The sequence below is a fragment of the Phacochoerus africanus genome, chromosome 1 (assembly GCF_016906955.1).
Source record: "Phacochoerus africanus isolate WHEZ1 chromosome 1, ROS_Pafr_v1, whole genome shotgun sequence".
Taxonomy (NCBI): domain Eukaryota; kingdom Metazoa; phylum Chordata; class Mammalia; order Artiodactyla; family Suidae; genus Phacochoerus; species Phacochoerus africanus.
In genome coordinates, this window is record NC_062544.1 from 24,813,407 (window position 1) to 24,833,414 (window position 20,008).

The 20,008-nt window shown below is 52.4% G+C and overlaps 1 protein-coding gene across 1 annotated transcript in view; it reads right to left on the reverse strand.

The window, feature by feature from the left end:
- The window catches only part of SLIT3 (slit guidance ligand 3), a 670,365-nt gene that overhangs the window by 99,539 nt on the left and 550,818 nt on the right, over positions 1–20,008 (reverse strand). Inside the window, exons 13-14 of the mRNA XM_047784155.1 lie at positions 9,574–9,717; positions 7,847–8,010 (exon numbers count right to left, since the gene is read on the reverse strand). Coding sequence (XP_047640111.1) covers positions 7,847–8,010; positions 9,574–9,717 — 308 coding nt within the window. The remainder of the gene's footprint in view (positions 1–7,846; positions 8,011–9,573; positions 9,718–20,008) is intronic.

The window sequence follows — 20,008 nt, forward strand, 5'->3', positions numbered from 1 at the left end:
GAGAGAATGTATTTCACATTTGTGTGGTCATGGGGCTGGGGCTGGGGCAGGTAGGGAGCCAAAGCTCCGATTGTTTGGATGGACTTGGCTGCAGAGGCCCGTGATGGGCCCAGGATGGCGGCTGTCACTAGCAGTCTGCATTCTGCATCATCCTCTGGGCCCCCGTTTGTGGAATGCAAGCCACAGATCCATATGTTATCAGAGGACCGAGGACCTGCCCTCGCACGTGTCTGGAGCTCTCCTCTTCTGCCTCCAATACCCCCAAGATGGGCCGGATGACAGGAGAAGGAAAGGAGCAGAAAGAGGAACTGGGGGGGCAGTCGGAGGCCTGCTGAGGGCCGTCAGCTTGAAAGGACAAGCAAGGGTCATAAGGAATGAGTGGAATCAAGAGAACACTGCTGGGCACACAGCTATCCACTTGTGGGCAAAGGCCAGGAGACTGGATATCAGTGGCTGGAGAGCACCAAACCAGAATGTGGAGATTGGTTGGGCAGACTGCTGTCTCAGTGAGCTCCCCCTGCTCAGAGTCTAACATGAATGCAGCCACCTGCCTGGAAGCAGAGGGAAATGGCCATGGCCTGTGACTGGGCACTGCCTGATGACAGCTGGGTGCTGGAGGACCAGGGAGGCCCCCATGGAAGGGCACCCTTGTGGACCTCCTCCCAAAGGCCTGGCCCATGCTGAGGGACTCAGGATGCCCCATCTGTTCAAAGGCAATGGGAATTTCTCTAGGCTGGAGGATTTGTCCTGTCCCAAAGGAGTCTTGGTGTATTCATATTGGAGGGGAGGAGCCATTTAAACAGGGGTGCTTGCTCCCTTTCTTGCTCATGTTGTTGTTGTTGTTTTTTTTTTTTAATTAAGAGAAGGAAGCTTGAAAAGGAGTGTTAAATTTTTTTTCCACTCCCTATCAAGCCAAGTTCAGGTCTTTTTGATTTTGGAATTCAAGGCAATGGGGCTGTCCCTGGCTAGGAAGGATGAGGATGACAGTGGTAAGGAGCAGCTATGCTGGAGTCAGATGACCTTGGGCAAGTTAGTTGACCTCTCTGCGCCTCAACATCCTCATCTGCAAAATGGGACTTAGGGGGTTGTGAAACCTGAACAAGGCAATGATGTCAAACAGCTCAGCCCTTGGTCTATAGTAAGCACTCCATGCAGGACACAAGAAGTCAGAGGTAACCAGGACTTTCCATTACTACGCCATGGCCCCTGGCTCTGAAGGGTAACCTGAGAGAGAGGAAACAGGGAGAAGCAATATCGCCATGGGAGCCCAGAGCCCACTCCTGGGCTCAAGGCAGGGTTTGGTTCCCACCATGGTTCTCTCTTATATGGGACCGGACACAGACTCCACAGCATGAACCAACAACACAATCTCTCGATCACACTGGGCCTAGGATTTATCAAGACATCAGCAGAATGCGAGGTGCCAAGACCCCTCTCTTTATTATCAGAGGCAGTGAGTTTCTGCACCGCCCCCGCACGGCACTGAACTAGCACCACTGAGGAGCCCAGCACTCTGGCCTCGTGTTAACTGTGCTGGGAAGGTCCAGGAAACAGCCTGGACTTCAGGGCCAAAATACTCCTGAGGAGAGGAGGGTCAGTTCCAGAAGGAGCCTCAGGTTACACCCAGTGTCTCAGACTCATAGCCCTTTCATGGTCCTCATGCTCCCCTTAGTTCCTAATGCTTCCAATAAAGATGGGAGATGAGGGCTGGGTCACTAGCGGCATGCCCTTTGGGTTAGCCGCCACTTGGAAAAAATGACCTTGGGCTGGGACGTTTCCATGAAACAAAGGGCATATGCCTTGGGGATACACGTCCCCTTCAAATGGAAGAAGAAACTCAGTGGGTGGTTTCTGCGCTCAGACCTGGCTACTCTGCCCTGTGGCCGGCATCCAGATTTGGGAGAACCGTGACTCCACTTGGGATGAAGATGTGGATACAGATCTCAGCCTGCCCCGGCTACGCTCCTCCATCTCCATCTCACCCCACATCTGCTACCGGCAGGTGGCGGTACTGTGAGTCCTTCGAGACTCCCACCCCCCGCCCTCTGTGAGGCTAGATCGGGAGAGGTGGGTCTGGCGGGTGGTGGGCTGCGGTGCTCCAGAGCAGAGAAGAGGTGTCCAGCGGTGGCGGCGGTGGTGGCGGGCCATGCTGCAGGAGAGCGCGGAGCTTTCCGCGGTGCTTGACAGAACCATGTTCCGTTTCCATCGTTCCACCACATGGTTAGATCAAGCACAAAGGAAAGCCCCGCGGCGACTGGTCAGAGTCAAGGTCAGGAAGCAGCGTCAGAGAGAGGACAGGAGCGCTCAGAGGAAGCAGCGTGGAGAAGCGGAAGCCGGAGCAGGCCCCCACTGAGCGTGATTAGTACCAGGAGCGGGGTTCCACGGGAACGCTTCCGAGACAGGAGCCCCCCCCGCCCTCGTACCCCGCCCCGGGGGAGACACAGGAGGAAGGGAGAAGAACAGGCGGAGGCCACTGGACACACACTCGACTCAGGAGTATCTGGGCAGAAAGCATCCTTCCCGAGGGAACGACGACCACGAAAGGCCGTGATCCTGAACGGAGCCTCTGAACCCCACTCCATCACACCAGTGGATCTGCCAAGACGTCAAACTGAGCAGAAGCCTCTTCTGCATTCTCTGCTGCCCGGGGGCCCTTCCCACAGCAGAGTGGCTCTGCAACAGCCTGGTCCCCCAGCGCCTTAAAGAGACAGGCCACGGTTCCCGATGGCCTAGCAAAGCTGCAACGCTCTTCTTTAGAAGTCCATCTGCTGCCCTACTCATCATGAGTCTCCTCAGTATCCTTCAGCGCCCCAGAAACCCTCGTGCTGGCTGAGGTTCATCCCAGATCACTCAAGGTACGGTAGAGGAGGGGTGTCGCATGGGGAGAAGATACACGTTCCTGGCAGGGGGCACGGTGGGGAAGCTACGGGGCCCTGGGCTTGGGACTGAGACACCCACCATCACAATGGACAAGATGATGGGCTTCCTTCAGCTTAAGAGAAGGAGGAAAGGGGAGAAGACGCCAGATGCTAAGGTCCTTCTTTTTTTTTTTTTTTTGTCTTTTTGCCATTTCTTGGGCCGCTCTCGCGGCATATGGAGGTTCCCAGGCTAGGGGTCGAATCGGAGCTGTAGCCGCCGGTCTACACCAGAGCCACAACAATGCGGGATCTGAGCCGCGTCTGCAACCTACACCACAGCTCACGGCAACGCCGGATCGTTAACCCACTGAGCAAGGGCAGGGACCGAACCCGCAACCTCATGGTTCCTAGTCGGATTCGTTAACCACTGCGCCACGACGGGAACTCCAAGGTCCTTCTTGATGTCCTGATTTCTTCCATGATTGTGAGCCACTGAGTGGACTGGGAGGATCAATAACCAACTCTTCTGGAAGCCATGGGCCCAGGTGAGGGTGCTCAGCCTTTATATTCTTTTTTTTCTTTTTTAGGGCTGCACCTGCGGCATATGGAAGTTCTCAGGCCAGGGGTTGAACTGGAGCTGTAGCCGCCAGCCTACCCCATTGCCACAGCCACACCAGATGTGAGCCACATCTGTGACCTACACTGCAGCCTGTGGCAATGCTGGATCCTTAACCCACTGAGCGAGGCCAGGGATTGAACTCCCATCCTCACGGAGACTATCTTGGGTTCTTAACCCACTGAGCCACAACGGGAGCTTCTATATTCTTAAGTGCAAGAACCTGGGGCAGTATTTTTGACCTTCCATCCAAGCCATTGAGAGGAGACGTGTGCATGCTGAAGAGACCAGAGTCAGGGCCAGGTGACGGGGACCCTCCCTGTCCTACCCTGTGCCCAAAGGGATGGGGTCACTGTTCCTCCATGGTGTGTTTTTAGGACAAAATGGTCGCAGCATCTCAGTGATGTACAGGCTTGCCTGTATGGACTGACCAGTGAGTTGAGGCCACTCCACGGCTCCGGATCCGGCCCCACCTCTTACTAAGCCCTGTCACCTGACAGATCAGACGTGGCCACGTAACTGAGACTCAGCTCTGCGTGGACCTCACAGACAGGCGAGGCTCTGTGAACACCCTGGTCTGGGGATTTCACATTCAAGTTTGCCCAGGTCCTCAGGACCAGAGCAGGGAACGTCCATCCTTTTCATGCCTCTGCCCCAGAGCTTTCAGATCTCCTGCTCTTTCTCTTTGGTTTCCCTCATCAAAAAGAAATGGAGGGACCGGGGAGAGGGTGATCAGGAATTTTCTCAGTATGTCAGAAGTCCTGGGTTACAGATCTTGCCTTGCAAATACTGCTCTGTTACCTTAGATAAGATGTTTCTGCTGTGTGGGTCTCAATTTCTTACTTTCTAGCGTGGGCTAGGTGATCTCTGAGAGCTCGAAAGCTCCAGGATTCCCTGGGCGGGGCCCTGCTCTTTGCCGTCTCTGTACAGATGAGCAGAGAGAGTACGCCGCACTCTGTGCTTTTCGCCACCAGGGTTTCTGCCTGCCGACTGGGTCTCCACGCACAAAGTGGGGGAGGCATGATGGAAGGCAGACAGCTTTTTCCAATGGCCAAGTGCTCCCCTGAGGATGGGCCTGGGGTCTCAGGCGGCCAGACGGTGCCTTCTGAGGACTTAATCCGATGGTCAGATTTCCCCAGCCGGCAGCACTCACCTCTAACCCGATCTTGCTGCCCAGGGCAGCGGATGCAGCTGACAGAGGCAGACGCGGGGCAGCTGGGAAGCCAGACGCCCAGCCTAAGGAGGGGCTTTATGTGTTGCAAGAGCAGCCCTCAAATTGGCTCCTAATTACATCAGCTGTCTTTGCAATGGGGGTGCTTTTAGGAGAAAGTAAAAGGCAGACTTATTATCTGTCAAATCCAGTACGTGTCACTTGCCCCTCCTTCCATCTTCCGGAGCTTCCTGGAAACACAGAGCTTTAGATCTAAGGCTTCGGGACCCCCTCGAGGCTAAGCAGGTCTGGGCTCCGGTATCTCTCAAAGCCAAGGCCTTGGAGCTCACTAGTAGCTGGCTCTCTCTACCTCACCTGCCTGCTGCTACACAAAATAAGAGCATATAGAATGTTATATGTCAGAATCATCATGGTTCTAACTTTCTCTACCTTTAAAGGCATTATTTCTGCTTAGTATTGATTTTTTTTTTTTTTTTTGGCCACGCCTGCAGGATATGGAAGTTCCCAGGCCAGGGATGGAATCTGAGCTGCAGCTTCTACCTACACTACAGCTGAGGTCATGCTGGATCCTTAACCTCCTGTGCTGGGCTGGGGACTGAACCTGTGCCTCAGCAGCTACCTGAGACAACACTGGATTCTTAACCCGCTGTGCCATAGCGGGAACTCCAGAAATGATTTTTTTTAAAAAAGCTATCTTAGACAGAATCAATCCAAAAACCCTGCTCCTTCTGCCTGTTTCTTTTAAACATGTCTAATCACTCTCGCCCCACATGGGAAAAGAAGCCAGGAGTCCTCTAGCGCAAAGGTAGTAGGCAGTGGCAGAGCGAGAGTGAGAACTAAGCCCTACCGTCTCCAAGTCTACCCACCGTCTCCTTTTTCTTACTTAGTTCTGTCGGGAACTCACCTCCAATCCCAGCCCACAGTCATTCGGAGGCAATTCTATCCCGGAGCTGATTCTACCCCTGTGCTGTGCCCCAGGGACCTGACAACAACCAGGATCTCAAGATCATGTCAAAAGGTCCCCCTGCCCCAGACAGAGGGATCAGGGTAGGTAGATGGCTTCCTGCCCTCCTCAGCCTCTTTTCTTTTTTTTTGGGGGGGGGTCTTTTTTTTAGGGGCTGTACCCATGGCATATGAAAGTTCCCGGGCCAGGGATTGAACTGGAGCTGCAGCTGCCGGCCTATACCACAGCCACAGCCACACCAGATCTGAGCTGCACCTGCAACCTACACTGCAGCTCACGGCAACGCCAGATCCTTAACCCACTGAACGAGGCCAGGGATCGAACCTGTGTCCTCATGGATACTAGTCGGGTTTGTTACCACCAAACCACAACAGGAACCCCTCCTCTTCAGCCTCTTATCACCCCTCTTCTTGGGGACACCTGCTTGTCAGAGTTAATTAATTCAGCCCTGGCTACGCACAAGTGGGAACAGAGCGTACAGAAGTAATAAGAGGTGTAAGTCATGAGCAAAGGGCCCTGGAAGATGATGGTTGTGGCTCTGGGCTGGGAGAGCATTTTCCTTTTTGAGATGCTAAGGGCCCTATGAAGGAAGTTAAGGAAAGAATTCAGGGGTTGAGGCCCTGAGACAGGAATCATCCAAGCACCTGGGCCTCCTCTCCCAACAGCCCTTCTCTCCTACATGCTGCCCAGAGTTGAGAAGAGAGCCAGACTTGGGGTCTAGCCCTCCCTTCACCGCTAGCTGGCTATGATCCAGGGTACCCCTGGGCTCCCTCTGCTGCAGAAGGGGGACCTCCCCTGCTGATCTCACGGGACTATAGGAAGAACCAAGTCAAAGGAGGAGCTCATCATGGCCAAGAAACCGCTCTTGTAATTGACATTGTTTTTCTGGGGAAGACAAATTGATCTTTTTGTCTTTTTTTTTTTTTTTAAGGGCTGCACCTGTGGCATATGGAGGTTCCCAGGCTAGGAGTCCAACTGGAGCTGTAGCCACCAGCCTATGCCACAGTCACAGCAATGCGGGATCTGAGCCGTGTCTGGGACCTACACCACAGTGCACGGCAATGCTGGATCCTTAACCCACGGATTGAGGCCAGGGATCAAACCCACGTCCTCATGGATGCTAGCCAGGTTCACTAACCGCTGAGCCATGATGGGAACTCCAGGGGAAGACAAATTGAAATCAACATCTCAGATGGCCACAAAGTCCCTGGGGTCCCACCAAGCCCCCCTTGAGATGTTTGCTTCTGTTGAAAAAAATTAACTAGCTCACATTCATCATTCTGGTGACACCTGGACTTTGTGGTCAAGAACAACGTGACAGAAGCAGAGGTACGCTGCTGGCCTCCCCAGGAAAACCCGTTTACAGGAGACGCTCCAGGCAGGGGGAGAAACGAATGGTTCTTGCTGACACACAGATTGTGAGGCTTGATTCCATCCCCTCTCAGACGTCATATTATCAACCTCTTGCCACTGGGAGCACAAAGCAGCTTTTTTTTTCTCCCCCGGGAGCAAATGACACAAACGATGGTCATTTTAAACTGCCTGTTCGCCCAGCTTTCCACAGGAGCTGCCATTCACCGCCCCCCATCTGGTGTCATTTCTGGGTACAGGAGGGAGGAAGGTGTCTAGAGAGAGTGTGGGAACGAGAGAGCACAGCGTTGCCTTCTTCCTAAGCAACACTCTTTGCTCTTCTGTCCAGAGTCAGAATGCACCTGTCCAGGGTGGAGGAAAGCCCCAAACCATCTGAAATCTAGACTACACGGCAAGGGCTGTACCAAAGTTGGCCCTAGAGGGGGGATCATGGGCCCCCAAGATTCCATGTATCCTGCAGCCTGGCCTGGGGTCTATTTATTTCTCTCTCTTCCACTTGAGGAGGCTGCTTTAGAAACTAAAAATCCATCCATCAATCAAAGCCTCTAAAGATCCCCCATGTAAAGGCTGCCTCTTCCCCAAGCTTCCACCTAGCCCTGGAGAAGTGCTGCTGCCTGGGTTCTGTCTCTCCTGAAATTGCCCCCCTTCTCCCCCTCCCCAGTGCTTTTATTGTGTGTGTGTTTTATTTTAAATCCATAAGCTAATTGGTTTTCTGCAGGGCTAACTGAATTTCCCCAATTTAATTTGCAAAGATGCTCCCCAGGAGCCATTACAGCGCGCGCTGTCCTCCAGATTGGATTATTGGCCTCTCCGGGGCTGCTGTACTCAGAGTCGGAAGGTGGGGCCCATCCCCGTAACCTGATTACCTGAGCAGCGGAACTTCTTGCTCTTGATCTGGCTGATGCGCTTGTTGGCCAGCCGGCGCGGGCTGCTGCAGCGGGCCCCGCTGGTCTCGATGGGGTTGTCCTGGAGGTAGTCGGCCAGCCACTTCAAGTGGCAGTCGCACACAAACGGGTTTTGGGCTAAGTGGCTGCGAGAGGGACGGGAGTTGATCAGGAGGGACCCTTGTGCCGTGCTCTGCCACCACCCGGCCTGGCGCTGGGCTGGACTCTGACCATCCCGTGCCAGGCTCCCTCCCTCATCACCCCAGGAGGCCTCAGGGGATGGGGGGGACTGCTGCTCTCAGACAGGACCCAGAGAGGGGGCCTGAGCCGTGCTGTCTGCAAGACAGAGGTGCAGGTGGCGTCTGGCCTGGAGAATCAGCCTTCCTTACGCTCCCCATTTGGGGCAGGACCTACCACTGATCTGCTTGTCTCGCCCACGCCAATTCTGACGGGCAAAGCAAGCTGCAGGCTTAGGGTTTATGCAGAGAGCAGACTGAATTTTATTTCTCCAAACTCAGGAACACCCGGTGCATAAAGCAGCTGGCATGGCGTCGGGCGCATGATGGGTGTTCCATATATAGTAGCGGGTTTTGTTGTTATTATCCTCCGCATCACGAGGGCAGCACTGTGGGTCCGGCTTCCCGCGGCTCAGTAAGAAAAACTCCAGAGCGCCACACCCAGTGCTCAGCACGTGGTCAGGGCTCGATGTGTAGCAGCTGTTCTTACTGTTTATTGGCTCCCGTCTCTGGCTCCAGGGACAGTAAATGCCAGATGACTCAGAAGACCTCCAGAAACCCCCAGGCGTATGGTCAAGGCTTGGGCTGGGGGGTGAGGGTCTCGGCCTAGGGGGTGGAGCCATCAAAAACGGGCTGAGATCTGCTCTCAGGGATCATCTACTATTTATGAGCATCTGCCGTGCTTGGGAGTGAGGAACTGCTCCCTAAAAAGGGAGGCGAAATATTCTCAGGGTGCCTGTTTCAGAGGCTTGGTTTTGCACGGGAGGTGGGGGTTGTTGGTGGGCAGGAACGCGTTATCATCAGAGATGGAACCTGCTCTCAAATGCAGTGGCTGCTTGGAGTTCCTGTTGTGGCCCAGCGGAAATGAACCTGACAGGTATCCATGAGGATGCAGGTTCAATCCCTGGCCTCGCTCAGTGGGTTAAGGATCCAGTGGCCGTGAGCTGTGGTGTAGGTCACAGACGCAGCCCAGATCTGGTGTTGTTGTGGCTGTGGTGCAGGACGGTAGCTACAGCTTCGATTTGACCCCCTAGCCTGGGAACTTCCACATGCCCTAACAACAACAACGACGACGACGACGACGACAACAACAACAAACAGTAGCTGTAGTGGTTAAGAGAGCAGGTGAGCAGCAACTCGGCCTGAATTCAAATCCTGCTTCTTACTAGCTGTGCAACATTGAGTGAGTTACCTAACCTCTCTGTGCCTTGGTACAGAGGCACAGTAGCACCTAATTCATAGGGCGTGAGGCTTAAAAGTTCGAATAGAGGGAAACCACCCAGTGTGGCGGTGAGCACAGCGTGGGCGTTTAGTGCTGGTGAGCTAGTCCTCTAGTGTTCCATTCTCGCCACGGGCTCCAGGAATCCTCCTGGACCTGCTTGCCTGGCCTTCCTTTTGCGTGTTCTCTCTGACTTCATGTTTGGGGTCACCTGCTGCCCGGGCACGCGCTGGCACTCGAGGTGGCATACTCACAGCGTCTGGATGGCCTGCAGAGGGGCAAAGAGCCCCTTGCTGATGGTCTGCAGCTTGTTGTCGTACAGGGAGAGGAGGTTGAGGTTCTGCAGGTCCTGAAATGTGTTCACCCGCAGACAGTTGATCTTGTTGGCATTGAGGAGGCTGCAGGAAAAGAGAGGCGGCTGACTCACTAAATCCCAGTGCCGCCAGGGCTGCGCTTGCAGGGGAGGGGCTGCAGGCTTCCTGCGCTCTCCTGCCCTCAGCAGAGAAAGAGAGGGACTTGCATGCCTGTGGCCACCGAAACCTCCAACATGCCTGGGCACTCGTGCACCTGGTTGCCATGGACGCTGTGCCACACCCTGATGCCTCGAAGGCTTCCCCTGCATCATGTCTTTGGAGGAGACCCAAAAGGCACTCTGGGTGCTTCACTTTCTGCTTTAAAATGCAGAGCTTCCAGGACTCACACACCCCCCCCACCCCCCACCCCCACACACACCCCCACACCCCATCATTTGGCACAATGGTTTTGAAGCTTTAGTTGATTGACTAAGGGTAATTTTGATTCAGAGAATTCCTCAGAGTTCTTTTGGATCACTGATCCCATTGGAAATTTGATGAAAGTTATAGGTCATCCTCCCAGAAAAAATACAGCCGTGGGTAGGCATGCGTGCACACACATACACATCCTCTCATTCTCGCTCTCACTCTCTTTCTCTCTCTCTCACATACACACACACGTGTACACCCCGAGAGCCCCGTGTGATTCCTCCAGCACACCATGCACCTTCTGGTCCAGGTCCTCTGAACATGCCTTTCCCCCTTTCATAAGGGGGTTCCTTCTCCTCCTCTGCATCTCCGCTCAAAAGGCCACCTCCTCCGAGAGGCCTGCCCGGACTGCCTCGTCTCCAGTATGACCCAGACTTCCCACTACAGTCTCTCACAGCCCCCTGTTTGCTCCCTTCATAGCACTTCTCTCATTTTGTGGTAGGAGGATATTTGTTTGTTTTCCTGGTTCTCATTTGCCTCTCGCCGAACAGTAAGTTCTAGGATGGCACAAACGACTGTTTAATTCCTCTCTTTACTCCTAGTGCTTAGCCCAAGCATTTCTTAAGAAATACATTTGACTCCAAATGCAACTCTATGGGGTCATTCTCCTCTCAGGTGACACCCATCCCCCAGGGTCAGCCATCCTATCCATGAGGGACCCTGTTCTATGGTGATTTTTGTTCTTCAGAACCCTCCCCCAAACAAACAAACAAAAAGCCTAAAAGGCAGCTGCTTTTCTGATGAAAGGCTGGTCCAGCACAGGTGATGCCGTGAAGGTTACAGGAGCATCTTCCAGAATGGGGCTGGCAATGCAAGCACTTTGGGCCCTAAAAATTTCCTTTATGATCCTAGACCAGTTACCTGTGTGCCCCTGAAGTATAAAATCATGTCTTGCTCACTCTCAGATGCAAGTGGGGGGGGGGTCACTAAACTAACCAGCCACAAACCTTGAATTTTAGAAATGTCTGTTTTCAACGCTGGCTCAGAGCTTCTCCCATGGGGAAGGACCCATGAGACTCATAAAGGGCTGGCTTGGCTCCCAAGGCTCCTGATGCCAGGGTGCAGGTGATGGACTTAGTGATGGAGGGGCTGCCATGGGAGCTCAATCATGCCTGTCACCTCTCCCGGGCTGCAGGCGCATCCTCCCCTCGGGCCGGCGCACATCCTGTGTGAGCCAGGCAGCTGGAGGGGTGACAAGGGGAAGAAGAACTGCCTGTTTAATCTGGCTAATCATGGGCAGGGTCCCAAGGGTTCCCCCAGATGTCCTCCTGCCTCGCAGTGGAAAATAAAAGCTCATGCTGCTAGAATACGTCTCAGGTTTCCAGCGTGATTTCCTGACATCCTATCATTCTCACAATGACCTGGGCAGATGGCCAGAGCCAGCCTCACACGCCACAGGTGAGGAAACCGAGGCTGGGAGGTTGGTGGGCTTGTTCAAGGTCACACATCTCCAAGGAGCAGGATGGAAGCAGGTGTGGTGAGTGAGGCCTCTGGAGGGTTTAGGGTCTTCTTCATCCACCCCGCCCATCTGTCCCCCCTCCATAGTGATTTCCCCGAAGAATTTCCTGCGCTTTGTCTGTTAAATTTTAGTCAAAGTCACTCCATTTGGGAAGCATTCCAAGGAGGATGCTAGGAAACAGGGAGACAGGGGAAACAGGACCCACAAGGGTCAAGCACCCATGGGTCAGGGCCCTTTACACACACACACAAACGCACACATGCACACGGGCGCACACACGCGCACTTACACATGCACCTGCAGGGCACACACACGTGCACACGCACACACACGGGCACACGCATGCACACACGTGCACACACACACACACCATACTTTTTTTGGTTCTCCTGTTTAACAAGAAAAATGAAGTATGTGGTGATTTCTTCCAAACCCTGATGTTCAGAGTCTTTAGAGGGCATCATCTTACCAGGAAATATTGAATTATCAGTAAACGGATCAGAGGAGCCGAACTCATGACCTGAGGATCGAATCCTCCCTACAACACACGTCAACATCTCACACGCAATCCTGCTCATCCAGCCCTCCCAGGGCGTTAAAAACTGGGACAAAACTACCATGAGGTACAACCTCACACAGATCAGAATGGCCATCGCCAAAGAGTCTACAAATAACAAATGCTGGAGAAGCAGTGGAGAAAAGGGAACCCTCCTATACCGTTGGTGGGAATGTAAATTGGTGCAACCACCATAGAAAACAACATGGAAGTTCCTGAAAAAACTAAATACAGGACTGCCATATGATCCAGCAATCCCATTCCTGGGCATACATCTGGAGAAAACTCTAATTGGAAAAAATACATGTACTCCAATGTTCACTGCAGCACTATTTCCAATAGCCAAGGCAGGGAAACAACCTAAATCAGCATCAACAGAGGAATGAATAAAGATGTGGTTTATACAGACATTGGAATATTACTCAGCCATGAAAAAGAATGAAATGATGCCATTTGAAACAACATGGATGGACCTAGAAATGACCATACTATGTGAAGTAAGTCAGACAAAGACAAATATCATATGATATCACTTATATGTGTATTCTAAAATATGATACAAGTAAACTTATTTACAATACAGAAACAGACTCACAGATTTTGAAAACAAACTTATGGTTACCAAAGGAGAAGAGCAGGTGGAGAGGGATCATTTAGGAGTTTGGGTTTAGCCGATACAAACTACTATGTATAAAGTAGATAAACAACAAAGTCCTACTGTATAGCACAGGGAACTATATTCACTATTTTATATGAACTATAATGGAAAAGAATAGGAAAAAGAATACATACACATACATACATATATGTATGTGTATAACTGAATCATTTTGCTTTACATTGTAAATCAACTTTACTTCAATAAAAAAAATTGGGACATCTCTCTCTCTCATACACACACAAACACACACACACAGACACACATAAGATTTCTACTTTCTCTTGGAAAAAAAAAATAAAAAGCTCCGGTAATACTGGGTCTACTGGAGGCAGCCATGGAGTGGATACCCCCCTTTAGATAAGACATATGCTCTGTTTGCCACAGTCCTCACTATGCTCTATAGTCTGCCATTCACAAGTTTATTCCACCTGTCTTGCCCGAGTAGGCATTTAGGTTTGAGATCCTAGTGCAGATTCAAGAGCCCGATCACAGTACTTGCTCGGGGGAGTGCCAGACACTGGATAAGCATCATGGACTTGGGAGAGGAGGGGCAGCTCTGACATGCCTTGAAAGGATATCCGAACTGCAGGCCACTCTGGCAAGCCTCCTCACCCATCGGAACTATCAAGGCTTCTTTTTCTGGTCCAGATGCTTTCTTGTTTCCTATTGCTCCAAGATCTCTGAGCCCAGAAGATTATCGCAAAGACGTAAGGCAGCAAAACAACCCTGGCTGGCCCGATTAGGAAGCAAAGATAGTGCACGAAGCAGGAGTCAAAGGAAGCCCCAAAGGGTAGAATTTCCTGGTCACTTATCCTCTCCCAGATGCCTGAGCTGGCTCCCGAGGCAAGATGCATAGGTACAGGGAGAGATAACACCAAGCTGCTCCTCCAGCTGAGATGGCGCGGGCAGTCTCCCTGATCCCCAGCACCGGCAGCATCTAACAGCCTGTCCTTCTATCCTCCCTCCTTTGGGAGCAACTTTGGCAGCTACTCAACTCAGTCTGGCGTCCATGAAAGGATCTCTGCGCTCTCTGGTACACGGACAAGGGTTGCAGGGGAGTTAAAAAAAAAGCAAAACCTTATGATGGAACAAACAGAGAGTAAACAAGTATTGGGATGGGGTTCAGCAATTCTGTAAGAAGTTCTGAACACAGGCCTTCTCCCTCTTTCACAGAAGGACTAATTTCAGCCTCTTTCTCCATCAAGGCTGCTGGATCTGTCCCAGTGCGATGCCCTCTGAGATGCAACTGCCGCGTGAATGGATAAGAATGCGGCATCACCTCCAGAGGCCATGGCTCTGTGCATGGCCCCGTGCCAAGTTTCCTTCCACCCCCACACGACGATGGTCCTCATGTTGCTGATGAAGAAACTGAGGCTCAGAGTGGTGACTGATTTGACCAAGGTCACTCAGTGAGGCTTCCGCCTGCCTGATTCCAGAGTTCACCTTGCATCCACCATGTAAAATCCCTCTTCTCTTTCCTGCACCTGATGGGAGGTGTTCCCCATCTCTGGGGAGTGGCTGTTTTGGCTAACTCCAGCAGGCACCTGGAGATGCTTCGGGTGGTTGGAGGCCTGGCTGGGTCTGAAAGATGGCTTGCGTTTTGGTTGTAGAGAGGCATCAGGGGTCCTACTGACTCTTGGGGAGGACCTGGCATTGAGCCGGTGAGCTGGGAGGCTCTGGGATGCTCGCTAAACTGCCACTGGCACTATGGCAGGTTGTTCACTGAGTGGCTTGCCCCTGGGCAAAGCCCGGGTTCAACCTTTAGGGATCATTGACTAAATGCTGATTTGGGAGCTGGTGGGCTTGGCCCTATACGCCCCTCATGCTGAACTCTCACTTGAGGCAGACCAGGGGACTGGAATGAAGCAGAGATAACAGCATCCCTTATGCAAGATGGGGTGCTCCAGCTTGCCTCATTCCAGAGGCTGCCTGGTCCTCAAACTCCAAACTTTGAGGCCACAACTTGATCTCAGTTGACCCGCTGCTGGATCGGTGAGGAGGGCAGGGATTGGAGGTATACTATGTTCATAAATATTCCCCCAGTAGCAGACCCAACCATCTTGCAGGGCCACCTGCTCCCAGACCCGCCTCCCAAAGGAAACTCAGAGGTCACATTAACAAAAAAGAGAGGGAGGGGCTGAGACGATCAGGCCAGGTGGACAGCTGGGGCCACACGATCTAACAGGTAACAAGCCCTATGTGTGCCCAGGCCCTCGGCCGGCTGCTTACAAACATGAACTCATTGATGCTTCCCACGGCCCGCGAGGTAAGTCTTATCTCCACCTGACAGGTGACATCTCTGGGACTCCAGAAGCTTAAGTACCTTGAAAGATGCACAACTAGTAAGTGGTAGGTTGAGATGTAGGTCCATGCTCTCTTAATTCAAAGCGTTACTCCCACCTTGATACCCTTGAAGGGGCTTGTGGGGGAGGTGGAAGCAGCTTTGTTGAAGCCACTCCCATGAACTTAAAGATGAGTCTATAAGAAGATGCCAGCAAAGAGCCAGGCACCCGTCAGAGGAAATTAAGGAGGGTGGGAACACACATATATCACCTTCTAAATTTATGGCTAAGCGTTAGCTCCACAAGGCACCGAGCACTTTCAGCTTCCACATATGTTCCATGTCAAGAAGTATTAGCACTCAGCCCATTGACTAACCAACATAACGATGCTGTGGAGAGAGAATCCTTCCCAGGAGCTGTTGCCTTCAGAAAAAAGCAAGGCAGCAAACAGAAGCCCTTGGGAGCCTCAGAGCCAGAGCTTGGGGCAGCAAAGGGGGAGCAGAGGATGATGAAATATCATGAGTCCTGCATCTGGCCCAAGGGGGCCTCTCGTGACCTCAGTCCTGCCGGGAGACAGGGACTGGCCGGGCCAGAAAAGTCCCAGGTGCTCCTGTGACTGGTAGCAGCTTGCAGCCTCCTCCACTCAGGGTCCAGGTCATCGGGGGACGCGGGCCATAGGACAGAAGTGAGGGCCACCACCCTGACCTGTGAGAAGGGGCCCCCCTGACCCAGTCTCCCTAAAGCGGCCACGTGGTCAGGGTTCGCTATGCAGCAGCTGTTCTTACCCCTTATCAGCTCCGGCTCTGGCTATAGGAGCGGTAATGGAGCAGAGGACCGCGGGGGTCCGGTTTTCGCTACCATCCTCACTCACATGTGAAGATGAGAAGATCCTTGCTCCTCAGTGAAGAGTCCCCTGAGCTCACAGCCTTTGCCACAAGGCTGGAAAAACACAAACATCTGGAGGCAGGTTTCATGGTAAATTGCATCAAAATCACCTTGGTAACGCCAGGAGGTGGCGTGTTGCTTCAGTGGCTCTGAGCTCTCATTCCGGTGGTATTTGTATCCTCCACACCTGCCCAGGGGTCTTTGGAAGATGCGGTCTAAGGCTACGCCTCCTTCTTAAGCCGTGTTTCTCTGGAAAGACCAAAAGCATATCCCAAACCCCAGAGGACAAGAAAGAGTGTAGCAGTCCCTTCCTGGCGAGCAAGTGAAGTCCCTCCGGGAAAGACCATGAGATGGGAAGACGGGCCCAGGCTCCTGCCACGTGGGTGCTTCACGGAGCCTCTTTTCTTCCAGGGAGGCTGGGGAGTCGGTTTCTGTTTCATAAGCACTCAGCTGCATGCACAGCAGGGACAGGATGCTACCGACAACCCCGTGGCAGAGTCATTTTTCAAGGATGGGTTCCAAAGGCTTTTCATTCTCAAAAAAAAGTTCTCTGTGTGCACCTGTGAGTACCATCCACTTTTTGTTTTTTTTTTCTTTAGGGATGTACCTGGGGCATATGGAAGTTCCCAGCCTAGGGGTCAAATCTGAGCTGCAGCTGCCAGCCTATATCACAGCCACAGCAAAGTCAGATCTGAACCAGCATCTGTGACCTACACTGACCCTACACCACAGCTCACAGCAACACCAGATCCTTAACCCACTGAGCAGGGCCAGGGATCGGACCCGTGCCCTCATGGATACTAGTCAGGTTCATTACCACTGAGCTACAGTGGGAACTCCTCACCTACCCTAAAGCCTCGGTGTAAGCCATGAGTGGGGGTGCCATTTAGGGGAGCCCTTTTGGAGCCCTGATTAAGCTGCAGTATTTAATCACCGCCCTTTCTCTTATTTTTTTAAAAAAAATTTTAGGAAAAACCCTCTGCCATCCTGAATTTCTCTATCCATTAATTGTCATAAGAACCACTCTCTTGCCTTGGAATAAACATGCTCTCATCCTTCCCGTGTGAAACGTGCGGGATTTACTTTGACCTTCAGCCACCTCTTGAGGTGATACTCACATGAGGTCAAGGAGCTCTGACCTTGCCCAGTATCTTCTCTGAGCCTGGGAAGAGGTGCTCTGGACCATTCATACAAGGAAAGAGGGGATGCTCTCCAAGTCCCTGGGGGCAGAGATGACTTTTTCTCCCTCCCAATAATGACTGCACTGCTGGTCATGGGTTGCAGCGGGTTGTCATGGTGACTCAAACTGCTAGTGCAACAGCAGGATGGCCTGTCTGAAAATAGGACCTCCTCTGATGCCACAGACACAGGAGGGTGGGAGGAAGAGGCTGCAGGCAACTGGGCTTTCCTAAGGCAATGAGGGAAGCTGAGATGCTGAGATGGGACGTGGGGAGCCATCAGCTGCTCTTGGGAGATCAAGGGCCTCACTAGTGTGACCTGGCTTGGCCCGTCCCTCCTCAACAGCTGCTAGGGAGGCTCTTGACTGTCTTATTGCTACCTGGTTACTGATCAGTCCTTTAAGAGGGAGAAGCTGTTCCCTCGATGACCAAAGCATGGAATGATTGCAGAATTCAGGTCTCCGTAAGAGCTTTCTTTGGGCAGCTGCAGATACACAGCAGAGGGAAGAATTCTTCCCTTAAGAATTCATCACAGGAAGTTCCTTTGGTGGCTCAGCAGTAATGAACCCGACTAGTATCTATGAAGACGTGGGTTCGATCCCTGGCCCTACTCAGTGGTTTAAGGATCCGGTGTTGCTGTCAGCTGCGATGTAGATGGCAGGCGTGGCTCGGATCTGCTGTGGCTGTGGCTGTGGCCAGCAAGTACAGCTCTAATTCGACCCCTAGCCTGGGAACCTCCATATGCCACAGGTCCACCCCCCAACCCCCCAAAAAGAATGCATCACAAAGTCAGTCTGCTTCTATTGCTGGGGAGAATTCTTGTCATCTCACCTAAGCCCAGTCTTTAAAAACAAGCAGTTTCTTGACTGCCCTTGCACAGGGCTCAGTGCAAACTTTAGAGGGGTCAGAGCAATGCACCAGAGGAAGTTCCATGGGAGACAGCAGCTCGTGACTTAGACTGAGGCATAAGAGGAGGAGCTGATTAACCATCACTTCCATAGTAGCTCCTCCCTGGCTTGAGCCAAGGAATTCTCGTTTGTGTATCACAAAACTAGCTCTGTAGGTCAGCCCATGACTGGGTCAGATGAGGGCATCTCTGGCATGGACTCCAGATTCAGACTGCCAGGGTTCCAACGCTCCAGCACTTACATGCTGAGAGACAACGGCCTGGTTACCTAACCTCTCAGTTGCTCCGTTTCCACATCTGTAGAAAGGGCCTCTCAACAATGCCTTCCTCTGAGCATGGCTGTAAAGGTTCGAGGAGATGATGTGTATGAAACTGCTTAGCTCAGGTTCTGGAGCATATCAAGTACTGGACAAAATGGTAGCTGTTATTATTAGTAGCAGTAGTTATACCTGTGAAACAGCTGGTGAGGGAAAGTGAGTTACAGGGAGGGAAGTTTTCTGCTCATTGCCCTGCCATTGGCAGGTGGCTTGGAAAACTCCAAGATCCTCAAATGGTCTTGTCTGCCTTCCAAGAAAATCAAACAACAGGTGGCTGGGTTGTCTTAACCTATTCCAGCCCCAAGACAGTCTGGTTTGGGTTAAGACGTCCTGGAGCTGGCTTAACATCGACCAGGGCCAGCAGTTCTATGAAAACTTCCACCTCACATGACTGCCTGCCCCACCTGAGTGCCTTTCCCACGCCTGTCATGCAATCAGTGAGCACTAACTGAATGCGCTGACTCCCCGGGGGTGGGGGGGCGGGGGGGGGGGAGAGGGTGCTGTGCTGCTGCCCAGTAGAGGAATGACAGCTCTAGAGACACACCAGCTACTTGTGTCCCTTGCCTGGGGGAGGACTGACCTCTGAGCTACAAGGTGACATGTCTGAGGGCACCTGGCTGGCTACCCATGTATGATCACCATCTACACACACATCTCAGGAGCCCAGGAGCCCAGGGGTGGGCAGAAGCTGTGTTTCCCCTATTTCTGGTGGGGAAGGGGGTGGATGGAACCTGGGAGAAGAGGACAGGTCACTTCTCAGGTGATCCAGCTGCTGCCGGCCTCAGAGTTGGGAGCACATGCCCTATGGATGCTGAGATGTCCCCATGTGCGCTATTTCCGTTCTCCACTGTTCAGGAAGGAGTCTCTAAACACATTTCTTGCCCACATGGGCACCTGACTGGCTTCCCAGCAGCCTGTTTTAAGGAGCGAAGCTGGCAGACTACCTTGGGTCCCCCAAAGGTAATAAGAGTTGTTGCTAATAACAACAAATGTGTGTTTATACACCGAAATTATGCAGGAACTAAATCTGTTGAGGATTAATTACAGGGAGACATACTGGCTCTTTTCAAAGGCTTGAAGACTATGAAGAGAGCCTTTTCTGAGTTTCCCAGAAGCCATTACTGAGGTTAGGATTAGAAAGAGCATCCTGACCGTCTCACTATATCCAGAGGACTTATCACAGAAACCGCAGCAAGCCAGCGGTAGGAAGATTTGTCCAAGAGTGCAGGGGACAGGTCTGCATCACAGATAGCTGACTGTCCTCCAGGCCCTCCAGGTTTTGGAGCCCCCAGATCCCGCAAACCCTGTCCCTTCAATGTCAGCTTTACAGGAGCTGACATTGAGGGGACAGGGTTTGGGGGTTCTTACCAGAGCTGCGGAAGCTTGTTCATCAAGAAACTCTGAAAACTGAGACTTTTCTACTCTTGGTGCTGGCCACCTGCCAGAACAAACAGAGTAAGAGAAGGACCCAGGAGGGCTGGGCAAGTGTGGGCGGGACAGCTGAAGAGCTTAGAAAAACTAGTGAGGGGTCAGGGGGCGGGGGAGCAGGCAGGACTACCAACCACAGTGCACCTGCTTTATTGCTGGCAGCATCATGACAAGTGTCAGAAAGGAAACATTCAAGATGACTTTGGGTGGCAGAGGTAGCTTGGCTTTGTGATG